Raw genomic sequence first — 16,609 nt, 5'->3', positions numbered from 1 at the left:
GTGAGGGCTAAACAAAATCATGATGTAGCCAACTAGATTACCCGGAAATGTTGAGTACACTAAAGTTTTATTGCAGAAATGTGAAGTATGGGTCCCCAGTATACAGAAACTGTTGTTGTGAGAAGCATTTTCTTTAAAATGGTGGTTGTGGGGTAGGATGAGCCACTGGGGTACTAGTACTTGTTTTGCATCTGTAAGACTTTTAAGCTTGCCTTGATTTTGTGACCACATTCTATATGGTTCTTTAGTGTTACTACAACTAAAGAGACTAGGCATTAAATTAATCTGACTTATTTAAGTCAATTAAATGGGCAAATTCAAAGGTAAACAGGCGACAAAAAATCTTGGGAGATTTTCAGTTGAATCTATTTGGCAAATTCTCAGTTAAATGTTGGTGTTTGTTACTATTTGTAGAAATTAAATTGTTTTAAGAAAAAAGAATGTTTTACCTGAAATCTTTGTTTTGTGCCATCTTACCCCACATATGGGTGTGCCAGAAGACCAACTTTTTGCAAAGAGCATCTCTTTACCCTTATAACTTATCAATGAGTTGTTGGTTGCAGAAGTTATAGAATTTGAATTTTTGTTTGGTGTGAAGGTTACAAATTGAAACCTCTTTGACACATTCGAATGATGAATGTAAAAAAATGGCTCATCTTACCCCATTCTCCCCTAATCGTATGGCCTTAAGGTAGAATAAATAACAGGATGGAGCCTGTTGTTCTTCATAGACAACAACCAAAACCTTTCTGAGGCTAGGATTTTACACTTGCAATACTACATATATAATCTATAAATAAATCCAATCCAGTACTGAAGGTTCCTTGACAACGGTCTCTTGAAAAAGAGTGTGCAGTGTGCTTTGGACATTTGACAGTTTGGCATTTTATTCCAGTAATAAAACAATTACAAGACGTGTATCCTGACTGTTCGCTTATGACAATTTTTTAAGTTACACCAAGGATCCTTACAGCAAAGAATTTACAGAAGATAAAATAAATTGCATATATACAACCACTATTTTTTGATGTTGCAGAGGATGATCCCATGATATAACTGCCTGTAATAGTATTCAGTGTATTCTACATTTTGTGTTGCTTTGAATACAGAAAATAATTACAGTTTTCTAAAAATATCTCAATTCCCAGTGTACAATAGTTGTGTGTTTGTTTGATGGCATAGATATCGATGAGGGTCTTGCGATTTTGTGAAATTACAAAACGTTTGAGAAAAAAAAAAAATTTCCGTTGGTCTAACAACCCTATCTGTTGTCTTCGATCACGATGGTCCTTCGTGGGTAGGTGTCAACATCAACAAAAATGTAGCGGAATTCATATTTACCAGTTTCAGGGTTCTGTGAAGAAACATTAGTTACAGTTAAAGCATTTTTTTCTTCTATTATATCAGTGCAGCTACAAGTATAAGTAAGTATAAATACAAGTTTATATTACTCTCTAGTTTATATACTACTATTGTGATCCCATGAGGGAAATTTGGTCTCTGCATTTATCCCAATCTGTGAATTAGTGAAACACACTCAGCACACAGTGAACACACAGTAAAGTGAAGCACACACTAATCCCGACGCAGTGAGCTGCCTGCAACAGCGGCGCTCGGGGAGCAGTGAGGGGTTTAGTGCTTGCTCAAGGGCACTTCAGCCGTGCCTACTGGTCGTGGTTCGAACCGGCAACCCTCCGGTTACAAGTCCGAAGCGCTAACCAGTAGGCCCACGGCTGCCCTAAGCTAACCTATCTGTGGTGCTGTAACCACATTTTTTTGCTGTGGAATGACGTTATGTGTGAAAATGATTATCTCCTAGGAACACATGGGAAGCAAAGAACATCAACAAGAACATCTCTTTCATGACCTGACATTTGCAACCTTAGAAAGAAAAAAAAAAAACATTCCTATGACTATGAAATGAAAACACATCCTCACTTCTTTTGACTCTGTGTGAACAGTCCCTTGTCGTCCAGGTTCTGACCCCTCAATGTAAAATTTCAGCCTCATATACTTCAGTCCATCTTTCATGTATTCCACGTGACTACAGAAAAAAATAATCAAATGTCATTACTGCATATCTACCAAATGAAAAGTGTAATGGTTCGTAATCAAGAACTGCACCTTTCGAAAGCACCCTTACCTAACTTGCTGCCTTCTGCCTCTTCGTGTAGTCTCCCCATGGCATTTAATGGGCTCCCCAAAAGCTCCAATGACCTACATTTCATATTGGTGAATGCAAATAAATATGTATTTATATGTACAGTACGAACATTGTTTATGTAGTCCTGGTGAAACACTGACATGAATGGTCAGAATACATCTCACCTCTGGATTTGACTTGCATTTGTTAAAAGCCTTTCCGTATATTTTGCTTGGACTTGATGATGAAAACAACTCTTGGAAAACCACATACAATAATCCACCTAGAATGACAGCATGAAGTACACATAAGAAAAGCTTCCGAGGTGTTAGCTAATAGGATTGTTAGTTTTACACAGGATACCATTTTCTTCTGTGCAAGATTTTGTTGCCATGGTTTTATGTCACCTTTGTGGCAGATGTCAAATTGGTATAGTGCATTAAACAGAAAGGTAGCTAGCGTTGCAACATATCCAAATGGCTACTAAGAGCAGTTGATAATTTAATGGTAACCTAAAATAGCAAGAGGTCATAGGCCTTAATGGCAAAGTTGGCCAGAAAGCTCTGCGCATGACAGCAGGCACAACTTGGATCATTCGTTGGATGTTTATGCATGCTTAACTTGGCGGTCATTGTTTCATTTTGCATCCTAACCTGTCACACCGAGTCCAATAAGCACAACGATCAGGTAGGTGAAATCCTTGCCAGCCCGTTTGACTGTAGAAGAAAGGAGGAAGCGCCATCATATATGGGAATACAAATGACAATGGAATGCATAGAACATACTAAGGAAGGCTACCTTTCTGTGCTGCGGATAGTCCTGGCCCACTTTGAGTCCTGTGAACAGACACATGTTGTTCTTTATCCTCTCCCTGATTTGCTTTACTTCTCAACTTCACATCCAGGCAAATACTACGACTCTGTGAGACTGCTGCCGTGCTGCCGTAGCCGACCGATGCATAGTCTGACAGCCGGATTTTAACGGGTTTCGTAACATTCGCAATAAGCACTGGAGAGGTGCTGTGCATGCAGTGATGCACGTGCAAAAGACATTGAGATGATCTAACAAGCGGTAGTTTTCTGTATGCAACTCTGAGTTGCTTGAGTGCAGCGGAGACCACCATGTTGCCCTTTGAATCCTCGACTCAAAGATCTAATGACAAACGCATAACAATCAGTTAGGTTAGACAACACAGTAAGTCTGAGAGCTTCATGTGAGTGACAAGACTCTATTTTTAGGAAATAACTTAATAATCGAGCCAGCAAGACAGGTTGCTGTCAATAACAGCGTTACTGGAGTTGCCTACTAAGCTGGCTAGTGCTAGCGCGTAGGCTAACAAGCACCCTGCAATAATCGGGCGCATTTCTTATTCGTCACTGCAAGGCATAACCTAATCAGGACCGCCTCTTTTCACTTCCCGTCTTATTAGACATTCTCTGTTTCTATTCATTTTTTTAGGACCTTAAGTAGTCCAGTTGACAGAAAGGTGAACCCGGAAATGTTGAGACACCAAAGCAAAGATTGTTAAGTGTTAAATCTTTGACCAAAGTTTTATGATAGAAATATATAGTATAGGTCCCCAGCATGCAGAAACTGCCGGATGCTAATTTGCATATGGATGGTTGACATGACATGGCCTTTTTTTGGTCCAATGTGTCAAAGATAGGTAAATTATTAAAAAATATATCAAAAACTATGGTGATATTGTTCAGAAAATGCTGTTTTATATGAACATACAGAGCATTCATGGGATTAATCTTCCATTTTTTCATAATTTCCAGCCAAACCAGAAAAAGCTCATATCCCATTGCTGTCCCAGTCACATTTCACAAATTTTGATTTTGAATAAAAACAAGAAAATGAATTAATTTTCTGTTTATTCAATCATATATTGATAACCCAAATGCCTACTTGTGAGTCTGCTTGACTAAAAGTTCAGGCATAATATTGTGAAGCCACCCTTAACTAAAACACTTTGTCCCAGAAATGGATATCATATGGTGTGAGGCCATATTACTTTTATTAAACGGGCAATTGTTTGGAGACCTTTGGGGAGTAGGGGTCCTCCTTCTTTCAGGAGGAAAATAAATTCTGGTGTTAAAGAAAACAGTAATATTAATGTTGTCTTTAGCACTATAAGTAATTGCAACAATTTAATCTGATTATAATGCAGGAAAACGTTTTAAATTATCTGAATACATTTTTGAATTTGTCTTTTAACAGATATAAAGAGAATAAACTCAAAATGGAACTACAAACATTCAGATTGAAGCCCACCATTGAGAAGAGAAAAACTCAGGGAACCCAAGAGCTATACAATATTTGGTGGCATTCTGTTTTGCATAGTTGTGAGTTGTGAAAGTGAACCTTTACATGATATACCTGTCTTAAACTGTCTTTTGTTGCTTGTGAAATACATATAATACACATTTTTGTATTAACAGATTGTTTTGTGGTGTTATTTATCATATGGCGTGACACCATATCATTTGGTGTGACATCAAGAAATTATGAAAATAAAAAGGCTTTTGGGGTCTAAATCATACAAATCTCAATGGAACAGATAGAAAATAGGGTCAGAAAAGGTCACAAGCATTTTCTTTCTTTTATATCAAGGTATGTCAAAATGAATATGACGTTTATTGAAAGATTGAGGACATATGCCTTACTCTGTGTATTGATGAAGAAATATACTGTAAAATGTAATACATTTGCACAAGGAAATGCTAGATCTTGATGAAGTAATGATAGAAGATTATAATACATTGCTCACATAAAAAACAAAATACCCCATATAATTTTACAAACAATAACTTTCATGTCACACCATATGACAATTTTAGTCACTACCACAATTAATTAGTGAATAAATATGAATTTCAACACAAAATCTGAAAGACCATACATATTTTTGGGAATGGAAGGATCAGTACAACAGGACTAAGTGATTTCCATGCCTAATATCTAAATTATTTTTCAAAAACTTTTTTTGGGCCTAAAACGTCAACCACCCATATGTTGGACAATTTGTGTAATTAAGATAATTAGCATAAATTAGCATAATCGCCTATATTGATCATATTATAGGAGCTGCTTGGCCAAAATGGACAATGTTAGTATGTTTTTAGGGGTTACTGGAGATGCTGAGTCCATATCTGACATTTTCAAGATTCAAAATCACTATTTAAACATGGTTTGATCACGTTCTTACTCTCATTAAGCTGATTTTGCTGAGTTTTTGGGGGCGATTTAGATGCAAATTAGCATCCGGCAGTTTCTGCATGCTGGGAACCCATACTATATATTTCTATCATAAAACGTTGGTGTACTTAACATTTCCGGGTCCACAATGGGGCTCTATGGGCTGTCAACCGGACTATAGGCCTAGTAGAACTCTTATAATATCCATATTCCCTAACAACCCATCTATGCAAGGTATATCTATCTTCACAACTTACTGACAACCCTACACTTTCTTTCTTTCTTTCTTTCTTTTTTTAAAGACAAATGTCAAATCTCTGTTGCCCCTAATTCCATTCATAATTCCATTTATAAAGCAGAGGGCCTCTCTCGTTTTGTGTATCCAACTTTATCTTTATATGCTTCAGACAACTTGTTAAAGGGGTGAACTCAGGTAAATTGGGCCATCAGCTAAAATGGGCCAGATAAGGTTGGAGTGTCATATCTTTTTACAATCAAGCACAGTTTAAATTATCAAGACATTTAAATTATTGCTACAATGATACTTGATGTGTTTTGACTGATTTGATTGATCTGAGGTTATGAAGGTCACATTTGAAAGGTGAGTGAATTCAGATGAGCAATATGTTTCACTAAAATAAGGTTCATATAACCATATGAATTGAATGAAGTAATGAAAGCTTTAATGAATTAATTGCATCAACTATACCTTTACTCAGAGAAACCTGGTTGTTGTAACAGAAAACGTGTTTTTAAACCTTAAAATTCCATTTAACTTGACGGCCCATTTTAGCTGAAATCGCATTGGTAAAATGGGCCACCACGTTCAGCTAAAATGGGCCACACATTTTTAGTAATTTTATCCCAATATTTTAAGGTCTTTTACAACATGACCATTTAAGATGTACTGTAAGATTTAGGATATAAGACCATTTTTCTTTTATTTCACCCACGAAGTGTGTTATGCATGGGCAGCATACTAATGAGGAGGGTGGGACATGTTTCATGTCATGTTAGATCACATCCTGAGAGTGTAAGCTTTCAGAAAATATATGGTTTATATGGTTGAACCAGTTTTTCCTAAATGGCACAGACCTAAAGGTATCAGCCATATACCCGATTTACCAATACCCAATGTGTAATGCATGGGCAGCAATGCAGCATACTAATGAGGAGGGTGGGACATGTCTCATGTCATGTTAGATCACATCCTGAGGGTCTAAGCTTTCAGAAAATATATGGTTTATATAGTTTAATCAGTCTTCTCTTCATGGTACAGACCAAAACTTTCTTCACCTAAATCCATAAAATCCCATTCATTTCAATGGGAAATTTACTTAAGTGGTCTGCAGTGGGAATGAGTTTATTTCTTGTTAACATGATTTTTCTTAAACTCTGGGACCAGGGCTACAAGATAATGCCACTTTTTTGGGGGGAAAAACCTTGTTTCTTTCAGTAAAACACAATAATCTCACGCCAAGGTCAGATAACTGACTTTTACCATGAACTGGCACCTCATATAGAAATCATAGAAATTGAATGGGAGGGTCCTTTGAAACACAGATTTTTCATACTACAGCCTAATAGAGCAAGATAAAACAAAAAAAATATTTTTTTCTTCACTTTTATCATGGAATGCCAGTTAAAGGGTTAAGTAGCCTAGGCCTAGTCTAGATAGCCTATAGGCTAATAGATCAACCCCTAAGAAAGATTACATGTAAAACTCAATAAAGTTGCCATCCTTTCATTTAAAAACAAACATTTAGAAAAATGGTTCATTTTCAGTTGGTATCAGTTTATTGAAAACATTCTTTCCAGCACTTAATATTCAAAGTCTCTCACCATTTCCAGCAAATAAATTCAGTTTGATACACACAGTTTATTCTGGGCCAGAAACAAGCTACTGAAAAGCACCGTAGTGACATATTTGATGAGTTGGATATCATCACTTTTATTTTATTTTAATTCACTTGCATTTGCCTATAGCCTACCCAGTGAAAGGCAGGTGACTGTTTTTTTAAGGGCATAGGCCTAACACATCCCCAGTGAACGGGATAGGTTTAGTGTCCTTTCTTGATGGCAAGAAACTCAAGGACTTCATTCAACATTCACTATGATTCTTAAACCCTCCATATGACATTGGACTATGTGACATCTTTTATTCACTTTGCTTCACCAGAGTTTCAGAATCTGGGGTTCAGTGACAGGCAGCTGTTATAAAATCCCATTCAGTAGTCACCAACATCATGGCTTTTCCAGAGGGGGTGACAAAAATGCAGTCTGTATCCAAAACAATTCATTTCAGCAACACAGTTTTACAGTTTGCAAATTAATAGACAAAGAAATAAAAAGTGAAAAGACATGTCTGTTTTTTTGTTATTCTCAATGAGCAAATGTACATTAAAGGTTGTTGTAGATTCTTAAAAAAAAAAAGGATGTGAGTCCAGTCTCACAACATTGTAGTGTTCAGTCACTTCCCAGTTTTTGCTTTGTGAGAAATCATGGAAGTTGCCGGTCTTCCTCCACCACAGAGAGAGAAAGAACCCAATGCACTCACAGAAGACCTATTTTAATCACAATATAGGCTACTAGTTACTCAAAGCCACAGTTCTTTCAAGATGCATGAGGGTGTTAGAAAGAGAGTTAACACCATAAGCTGTCACACGTGGCAAGATGCAGAGAAATGTTGTAATTGCCTGTAGAAAAATAAAAACACTATTAGGTCCACTTCAGCAAGTTATCTCCTTATAGCCCTTAGGTAGCCCTTAGTTGACCCACTGATGAATATGTTGCATAGACATTCTGAGAGTAAAAGAGTGCGGTCATTCAGAGCCTCAGTCTTGCCAGGACTGATCAGGACTTGCCAGAAAGGACACAAGAGGACTGCCAATTCATGCTTGATGTAGGAAATCATCTGAGATGTCAACTATGTGGTTATCTGACTATACAGGGTAATAACAATAAAACATATTGTAATTTAGAATGGCTAATAAACCAGCTGACATATGCATCAGACCAGATTTTAAACCAGAAACACAGAAAGTCATCAGACATCAGTTTGTGTGTCCCTTTCTGTTTGATAATGAGGTTTGTCTTAATCCAGGACACAAAGAAAGCTGAATGAATCCCTTGTATGAATGCATACAGAATGGATCTTAGTATGGATAGAATATAATCATGACAGCATTGATAAGGACACAAATACATGGCAACACAACACAAACACAGAACCACATAAAGTCAGGCAATCAAGCAGGATAATAAAGGCCTCATAAAGGATGCTTTTACTACCATAATATACTTTTATTTATTTTTTACTCCAGTATGTTTAGGAGCACTCATTAACAAGTAAAAACAAGTAGAAAAAGGCTAACAGACCCTTTGAGCTATTTTCATTGTAAGTCAACCATTAGCAGACAGTAACCGGCTGCTTTATTTGTTTGACTGTGCGAACGTTTCTTTGAGAAGAGTATATGATAAAAGGAGAATTGAGTATATGATAAACACATGTAATTGATGAAAAATGTCTCTGTGTACCAGTAATTATATCATTTCTCAGATCCAAAATAAGATATAAAGCAGACACTTTCATTACCAATGTTTTGTGCACTTCCATATTCTGAAAGGCATGGTAATTTTGTTGTTGAATATAATGTTTCACAAAGGTCTATATAATTGTGTCAATTAGTTGTGACTGACATGATATGACTATGAAAATGATTAAGTATATAACTTATATTTGTATGGTTTATTCTTTCACCGATCCCGACACATGTCTACATTTTAATTGTCATGTTCAACAATATAGTGTCTAATTTGGCGATGATAACAATGAAGACAGAATGCTTTTAAAAGTCATTATCATCACAGCATATATGTTTCATTGTTTCAACATTAATTTTGTTTCAACGTTAATTATGACTCCTATCCCAGTATCTGGTGAAATAATATGTACATCCACCATGCTATCTGCTTTTATGCGGCCTGTTTTCTGTTTTACAACATAACATGACCAATGATGAATACATGAAGAGAAGAAATGGTTCTGTTTTATTGTTGTTTCTTACAAAGCACTGAATTTAGCCTCAGATGTGGTCAAAGCCAGACTGACTCATTTCATAAATGTGAATATTTGTACAAAAAGGTATATGCTACTAAAATGTAGCAAGCACTGGTTATAATTGTGTGCTCCACTTCACCTTTTGTGAAAATTACAGCACCCCTGCACCTCAACAATGCTCTATGCCAAAAAAGGTAACAGCTTTACTTAAACCCAGTATCCATGCAGCAATAGAAACACATTTACAATGACTGACACATGTAACTATTTCTAAATCTGCACTCATAACATGAGTTTACAAACAAATTATAATTATGGGATATTAATTTGCATAGGATCACATATGGCTCCATAAAGAGCATTTGATATAAGGTATAGATGTTATCAGTCAGTGCCACCAATAAGTATAAGCTTTGTTAATGACTCTGATACTTCAAGCTCACAGGGTTTATATGTTTTAAAATCATCACAGTTTATGAGCAGTCATTACAAGTGGATAAATATACATTATAGTCTGACATCAATAAGCCATTCGTCTGTAACCCCAATGAATGTGTCTGGATACTGGGTTTAAGTAAAGAGATACCAACAATTCTGCAGAAAAAAAGTATACTTTTACTGTTTTACTGAGGATACAGACATGCAATCTATTATGAATGTCCTAGGACTATGTGCGGTCTTTTAATATTAACATTTATACCGGAATGATTTCCTTTTGGACGCTAATGTAAGTTTCTAAAAGTTAGATGTTTTTTTTCTCTCCCAGGAAACATGATGTGCATGCAGAGGTCTCAACAAGATTTGGTTCATTAATATGAAGAAAATATGCATGTTAGCAGGACTATCTGTTCAACTAATTAGCATGAAATTCAACAGCACATCCGTATCACCTATTTTTTGATGGGTCAATGAGGGACTAGCATGCAGAAACATCAATGAAATAGATTGGATTAGCTTTCTTCTGAATATTAAATTGTGCCAATACACAATTGAAATATCGCAAATCTGTTGCTGAATTTAGCTGTACACTCATATGTGTGTTCAATAATGCTAGAACTACAAAATGTGACCAAAATTATGACCACAAGAAAAGACACCTTCACCACCTAGAATACTTCATCCCTGAATTAAAATATCAAGGCTTTTTACAAAGAAAAGTCATTTTCATTGTTTTTGAAGTCCATTGTTGAAAGTTTCTATGTACATGGGTAGGGTCATTATAACAATGCTTCTACAGAGTCTCGTTGAACCGTCATGCTGGTGTATATCTCCGTCCCATACGCTCATAAGTCACTGATGCTCGTTCGTATTGATCCAGGATTGCACTATTTTCAAGAAGTCTATACAATGGAGACAATGCAACATAATGCAGAACATAAGCACGCAGCACAAAACATACACACACACTTTACTGAACAGACAAAATAACAAACACACTTTCATTAAATGACAGACAAAAAAACAAACACACTTACACAGAATATCAAGCAAAATACTCTTGACCAAAATATGTGACTGAATGAATATGAATGAATTTTACCTGTCTATGTATGTAAAAATAACCTCATTCAATTGTGCATTTAAGTGTGTGTACAAATATGAAAGTGTGTTACATGAGCTGGTACCATTTCACTAATATCATCCATATATCATATAATATGCTTGTAAGTATGTGCAACATGTTATACGACTTGTACATGTGCAAAATCTTTGTAGAAATGTGCACAGTATAATCATACATCACTACATAATGTGAGGGTATCACCCTTTTGCAAAGAGTAAAGGGAGTGTAAAAGTGTAACAGGTTAGTTGCATTCGCATACACAATATGGAGAACAGAAAGCAAACTGATATTGTCCATGCTGATGATCACATACATGAGTGGCAACTCAAAGGAGCCTTAATGAGAACTCAAATAAATCACAAGACCTCACTACTAAGCAAGCAAAGATCTCACACATGTGGGATCCATCACTGTGACATGGATAAATAAAAAATAAAATAACAATACAACAAAATAAATGAACCTTGAACAGACAAACTAAAAAGGACACAGGACCATGGCTGACACTGACCCACTGGCAAACGATGACCACACAGAGACAGACAACGGAGCAGGGTTTTGCACCATCGAGAGGTTTGCTTACCTTGAGATTGTCTCCTAGACCCTAGTGGTGTTGTACTCAGACTCATGTTTGCTTAGAGACCCAATGAGGCAGAACCTGGAATATCACGGCTATTTGTTTTAATAGCATCCTTCTGGTTTTGCATAGGGAGATTATAATGCATGACTTATACAACTGTAGTATACCCCAGAGCAGTGCAGCATTACGGTTTATTTTTACTCCACGTTTTACTTCCCCAGCATGCAGTCAGTCATAGTGGGAGGCAGACAGTAATGCACACACCATGTGCATGCAGAAGACTACTCTCCACTCTTTCAGATGGATGTTCATAATCTTTAAGGATATTTGTAAACAATGGATTTTTAAAGAAAGAAATATAGATGGCAATCAGTGTGCAGTGATACAATGACATAATCTCTTGTGTTAAGTAGAGAACAGGCTTTTAACATGCCGATTTGAATCCACATGTGTATGTGCATGTAACATTTATTGTGCACGTGAGATCACTGAGATCACATTTATGGCTATTAAAAAAGTATAATCACTAATCATCATTCAAGCCCTTTGGAGAGTGTAAAAATACTTCGATAAAAAGGCGGCTCTCAGAAAAGAGGCTTTGTGACTTCTAGCAATCGTCATGCATAATTTTAAGTGCAGTTTTTGCATCGTAAAAGGAAGCTGTTTTGCACGACACAAAAGTACAGAGGAGGAGACACCTTGGCATGAGAGCTGCACATGCAAGCATGTCCAGAGCTACTGTGGGCTCATTCTAAAGCCCTTAGTGCTCAGCAGCTCCAAGACTGCAGGCCTTGCTGCTCATATACAACCCTACCTAGAGTAAACGACTGCATATGCCTGAGGGAGGGAAGAGCGGAGAAGACAAAAGCAAACAAAGGCAAGAAATAAGCGGTTATCTTAAAAGAGGAATAATGAGAGAGAATCATAACAAAAAAAAAACATGAAGGAGAAGAACAAAATATATGAAAAAGAGCAGAGAAAGAGAAGAGAAAGAAGTCAGTAAGTAAGTAAGGAAAAGGTTAAGTGGGGGGGGGGGAACGAAAAGCATGTCTGGGCAAAAGAGGTCCCCCACATGTTGTGCTAAGAGTGATGTTTTTTCCTCATCATCATCATCATCATCATCATCAAAAATCAATGGATACTGACCGCTGCACCGCCTTCTCGTGCCGGGACAGCCGGTGGCTGGTGGTGGGCACCTCCTCCAGGTCGTCGTCGAGGTCGCAGGGGTCGGCGGCGGCCTCTTGCGAGTAGCTGTGCTTCATCACCAGGATGCTGCGGCGGTTGCCGCCGCCGGTGGAGGGCGGGAGCAGGGGCCGCACCACGGGCTGCGGCGGGAGCTCGCTGAGGATGGCGGCGGCGGCCGAGGCCTCGCGCGCAGACAGGTTGCTGCGGCTGCCCTTGGCGCTGGACAGCTGCGAGTGGGAGCCGCCCATGCCCATGCCCATGCCCATGCCCAGGCTCATGCCGCCCACACCGAGTCCACCCATGCCCCCGCCGCCGCCGCAGTGGTGGTCGTGGATGCAGCGCGAGGAGGAGCGGCGGAGCTTGTGGTAGTTCTCAAAGTCCTCGGTGAGGTCGACGAGGTCGGCGGACGCGGCGGCGCTGCGGAGTGTGCACAGCTCATAGTGCGGCGGCTCGAACACCTCCTGGAACATGGTGGGGTCGAAGTCCTCGCGCCGCAGGATGTACTTCTTGCGCGGCTGCTTGATCTGCACCACCACGGACACCACCAGCAGAATCAGCACCACGCAGCACGTCACACCGATGATCGTCCCGTTGGTGTTGTTCAGATTGTCCAGGATGTTTGCTTTCCTCTTCTCTGCACACACACCAACAAATACCTTACATTACAACAAATACATTGTCAACGTATATGCAGTGTTATGGTAAATGGTAAATTGACTGCATTTACAAAGTGCTTTTCAACTTATCGGGGCACTCAAACCCATTTACAGATTACAGATGTTGTGGTTGTATTATTACATTAGAAATGTTACGATAAAGACTGTAAAAGGTCTTTAACCAGGTTTGTAACACACCAACTCAAGAGCTTGCCTTTGTAGCTATGAAAAAGTCAGAGCTGCTAAATCACTTTGAAACACCAGATTACACATAAGAACACCTAAACACATCTACACATGAATTCAAACTATTAATGTTTCATACACGAAACCCAGTCATTTGATCTGATCTTACTACCTGTCAACTACCTGATTATACAGGTCAGGTTTTCATACGCTATTAAGTTGAAAAACAAAATATAACATACTGAATTTGCTTTGGAGATGGCAAACAATAAGGATGAATAACTGCCAAGCAAAGCTGCCTATTGGGGCCTATTTGACATATGGGTCTGGTGGTTTGAGTGAAATGAGTAATGCGATTGAACCTCTGCCGATAGTGTGCTGACTGCAACATCTACAGCTTGCTTCACTGTGTGGCAAATTAAGAGTAAGGGTAAAACACGCTGGGCAAAAAGATTCTTTGTTTTATCCCTTGCTTTGCAGCTGTTTGCCTTCACCTGCAGCGCATGGACCCAATGCAGCAAATCATCCGTCATTCCTGGACAGAACTGCTGCGAGGAGTCGCACCGGCCCCATCAGCGCTCATAAGTGCAGTCCCACACCGAGTTGGAGGCCGTTATGTCAACAAGGCAGCCATTACGGCTGCCTTAACAAGAGGAGGAGAAGCGCCAAGACACCCACCAACCTCCATTACAGTCTTCACAACTGCACAATTCATTAGGTCTGCTGACGGCAGGCAGAGAGAGTTTGCGTATTGTGTGTGGGGAAACTACGGGAATAATCATGGCTGTGTTTTGATACCTGAGTGGGAAACCATGGCAATATTCAGTGCTTTGTTTTGGTACATAACTGGGAAACTATGGGAATATTCAGTGCTTTGGGTCACGACCGTTCAGTGATTTGTTTACTGTCCTGGTCAGCACAGTCACAGAGGGTGAAAGAACTGATGAGAATGAGAGGGAAGCACCTGTGAGGGGCATGCATCATTTTCCATCAACAAAATAGGTCAAAACAAACTGTACGTGAACAAAATAAGTCAAAACCAAGAGGTGAATGAAGTGAGTCAAAACAAATTAAGTCAATAAAGAAGTCAACCTTTTCCCTCTGTCCAACTGTGGTCAGCTGAAACGCAGGTCAGTATGGACTGTGAGGTCACACTTGCTTACCTTTGCAGTGGTTCTCATCCCAGGGATAGACGCAGTTCTGAATGCCGTTGCACACCAGTGAGTTGTTGATGCACATGTTGCTGTGACAGAAGAATGTGTCTGCATCACATGGAGCTGAGGAGAAACAAGACACATAACACAGTAGTTATATTCAGACCATGTTACAGACTTCTACCACATCATTCACACTCACTTACTAGGGGTGTAACGGTACAGAGAAGTCACAGTTCGGTTTGTACCACGGTTTGGACATCATGGTTTGTATACAAAGAAAATGACACACAGGAGAAATGCATCACGCTAGCCTGGAGTGAGTGAGTCATGACCTTCCTGACCTTAACAAAAATTCTATGAACAGCCCACCTACATGACCTGGCCATTTAAAAAAAAAATCAGAAAATCAAACCAGACACCCCAGCACTCTCACTACAATCCCCTCCTTGAAAAAGGTTTGCTCCATCTATCCGAATGAGAATGAGCATTGCATTTATCCATATTTACTGATATACAGTATATTCTCAGTATGCAGGCATGTATTGAACCTTGAGGTTCCTGCTGCAGTGATTTGGTAGCCTACTAATACACATTTGGTACAGCCCTGTCACTTACTATATAACTCATAGCAGTATGACAAGTTCAGGACACAGAAATAGCAGTGTGGAGGATCCCTACATCATATGTATCTCACGCCAGTCTCTACGGACAGTTTCACTGAGATCGTGCTCCGATTTAGAAGCACACTGGTCAGTGAAGCACATCTTGTGAAGATTTGCCGGGCACCACTATGGCGCATTAATTTTAATCCTTCTCTTCAAATATGCATGGGAAGAAAGTCCACCTCGAGGGGAGGAGCGCCGGCCTTGTGCAGAGATGAGACCCATCCAATCGTCCAGAGAGGGTTCGCAAAGAGTAGCCGTGCCCTAACTGTAGCTGTCTGATGCAATGAAATGTGGTGATGGAGAACACTGCATTCTCTATCACCGGTCAAAGCCGGTTCATACATAAGTAAAAAGGGACGCAAAATAAATATATTACTAAAGTATTGAAACAGCTTTTTTGAGGCAACTGAGGCTGTCATGGAGAACGCACATTGTGTCGTAATTGAAATTGACACCATGGGCAGTTTTACACAGAGGCTAAAGGCACTTTGTTTAGTGTGCGAGGCCTAATTGGAGATGCTTGTTTGGCATGTTCCACGCGTGAGCGTGCCCGCCACTGCGTCCGGGGCTGGATCTACAGCGCCGTATGCAGCGCGGCCCATAATCATAAAAGCCAGAGATGAAAGCCAGCGATGATCCGACAGGATGTGATCCAATTAAAAAAAAAAACAGATAGAGAGAGAGAGAGAGGAGTGAGAGAGCGAGAGAACCGTGTTATAATGTGTGGCACTCCAGCATGGTGGAACGATAATTAAATGGCAAGGTGACTTTCAGAAGCAGTGGCTCACTTCCCTTCCAATCAGCCCCCTTTGCTGATAATGCACTCACGCATCAACAGCAGCTGTGGCAGGCCCTGCAGGCTGGCCACCTTACCCCACACTATGCCATGTCACACGCTGTCATGCTGTTGACACACAATAATTGATTATTTATTGGGGGAGAAGTATATCAAGTTTGTTGCCTGCTCTTGCAACAGCAGACCCCTGCAGCCTCCCAAGTTGGGTTGTTTCACAAACAAAAGGTCACTACGGATTCAGCCTCTACAGTGTATAGCTACTTTTACTTTTCTGAGCTGAATAATAAAATTAGGAGAAATCTTCCCTCAGTCTCCACCCAGTGGCCTTGAGTCTCCCCTGCAGTACCACCACTCACCACAGGATGGCACTGCAGGACTCTGGCTGCTTGTACACATCTGCTGCAGCAACTGGACTT

The 16,609-nt window shown here is 39.4% G+C and overlaps 2 protein-coding genes across 6 annotated transcripts in view; both read right to left on the bottom strand.

Annotated features, from left to right (window-relative positions):
* Window positions 1-865: 865 nt before the first annotated feature.
* timm21 (translocase of inner mitochondrial membrane 21) lies at window positions 866-3,645 on the bottom strand. 2 transcript variants are annotated; one of them, XM_042067688.1, is made up of 6 exons: window positions 2,942-3,640; window positions 2,797-2,859; window positions 2,329-2,426; window positions 2,144-2,217; window positions 1,939-2,044; window positions 866-1,354 (listed from the first exon to the last, which is right to left on the bottom strand). In XM_042067688.1, exons 1-6 carry the CDS (start codon window positions 3,264-3,266, stop codon window positions 1,262-1,264), a joined length of 759 nt encoding a protein of 252 aa, XP_041923622.1. In that variant the 5' UTR covers window positions 3,267-3,640; the 3' UTR covers window positions 866-1,261. The 2 variants fall into 2 exon arrangements, with proteins under 2 accessions (XP_041923622.1, XP_041923623.1); XM_042067689.1 differs by lacking the exon at window positions 2,797-2,859 and having other exon boundaries at window positions 2,942-3,645.
* Window positions 3,646-7,118: 3,473 nt separating this feature from the next.
* Window positions 7,119-16,609, bottom strand: part of neto1l (neuropilin (NRP) and tolloid (TLL)-like 1, like) — a 74,017-nt gene continuing 64,526 nt past the window's right edge. Inside the window, exons 8-11 of one of the 4 annotated variants that reach the window (XM_042068392.1) lie at window positions 14,739-14,852; window positions 12,695-13,367; window positions 11,552-11,626; window positions 7,119-8,040 (exon numbers count right to left, since the gene is read on the bottom strand). In XM_042068392.1, the coding sequence (XP_041924326.1) occupies window positions 11,566-11,626; window positions 12,695-13,367; window positions 14,739-14,852 (848 nt within the window). In that variant the 3' untranslated portion in view covers window positions 7,119-8,040; window positions 11,552-11,565. Of the gene's footprint in view, window positions 10,745-11,551; window positions 11,627-12,694; window positions 13,368-14,738; window positions 14,853-16,609 lie in introns of all 4 variants that reach the window. The other 3 variants (XM_042068393.1, XM_042068391.1, XM_042068394.1) reach the window with 3 other exon arrangements.

This window comes from Alosa sapidissima, chromosome 17 (assembly GCF_018492685.1).
Source record: "Alosa sapidissima isolate fAloSap1 chromosome 17, fAloSap1.pri, whole genome shotgun sequence".
Classification (NCBI taxonomy): domain Eukaryota; kingdom Metazoa; phylum Chordata; class Actinopteri; order Clupeiformes; family Clupeidae; genus Alosa; species Alosa sapidissima.
The sequence above is the reverse complement of the archived record's forward strand: the minus strand, read 5'-3'. Positions and strand labels throughout refer to the sequence as shown.

Excerpts from the sequence above, each read along its gene's own strand:
- timm21 (XM_042067688.1), bottom strand. The coding sequence starts at position 3,266 with ATGGTGGTCTCCGCTGCACTCAAGCAACTCAGAGTTGCATACAGAAAA. Across the intron at positions 2,860-2,941 it reads ACTATCCGCAGCACAGAAAG|TCAAACGGGCTGGCAAGGAT; the intron begins GTAGCCTTCCTT and ends TTTCTTCTACAG. Across the intron at positions 2,427-2,796 it reads TATTGGACTCGGTGTGACAG|GTGGATTATTGTATGTGGTT; the intron begins GTTAGGATGCAA and ends CTGTCATTCTAG.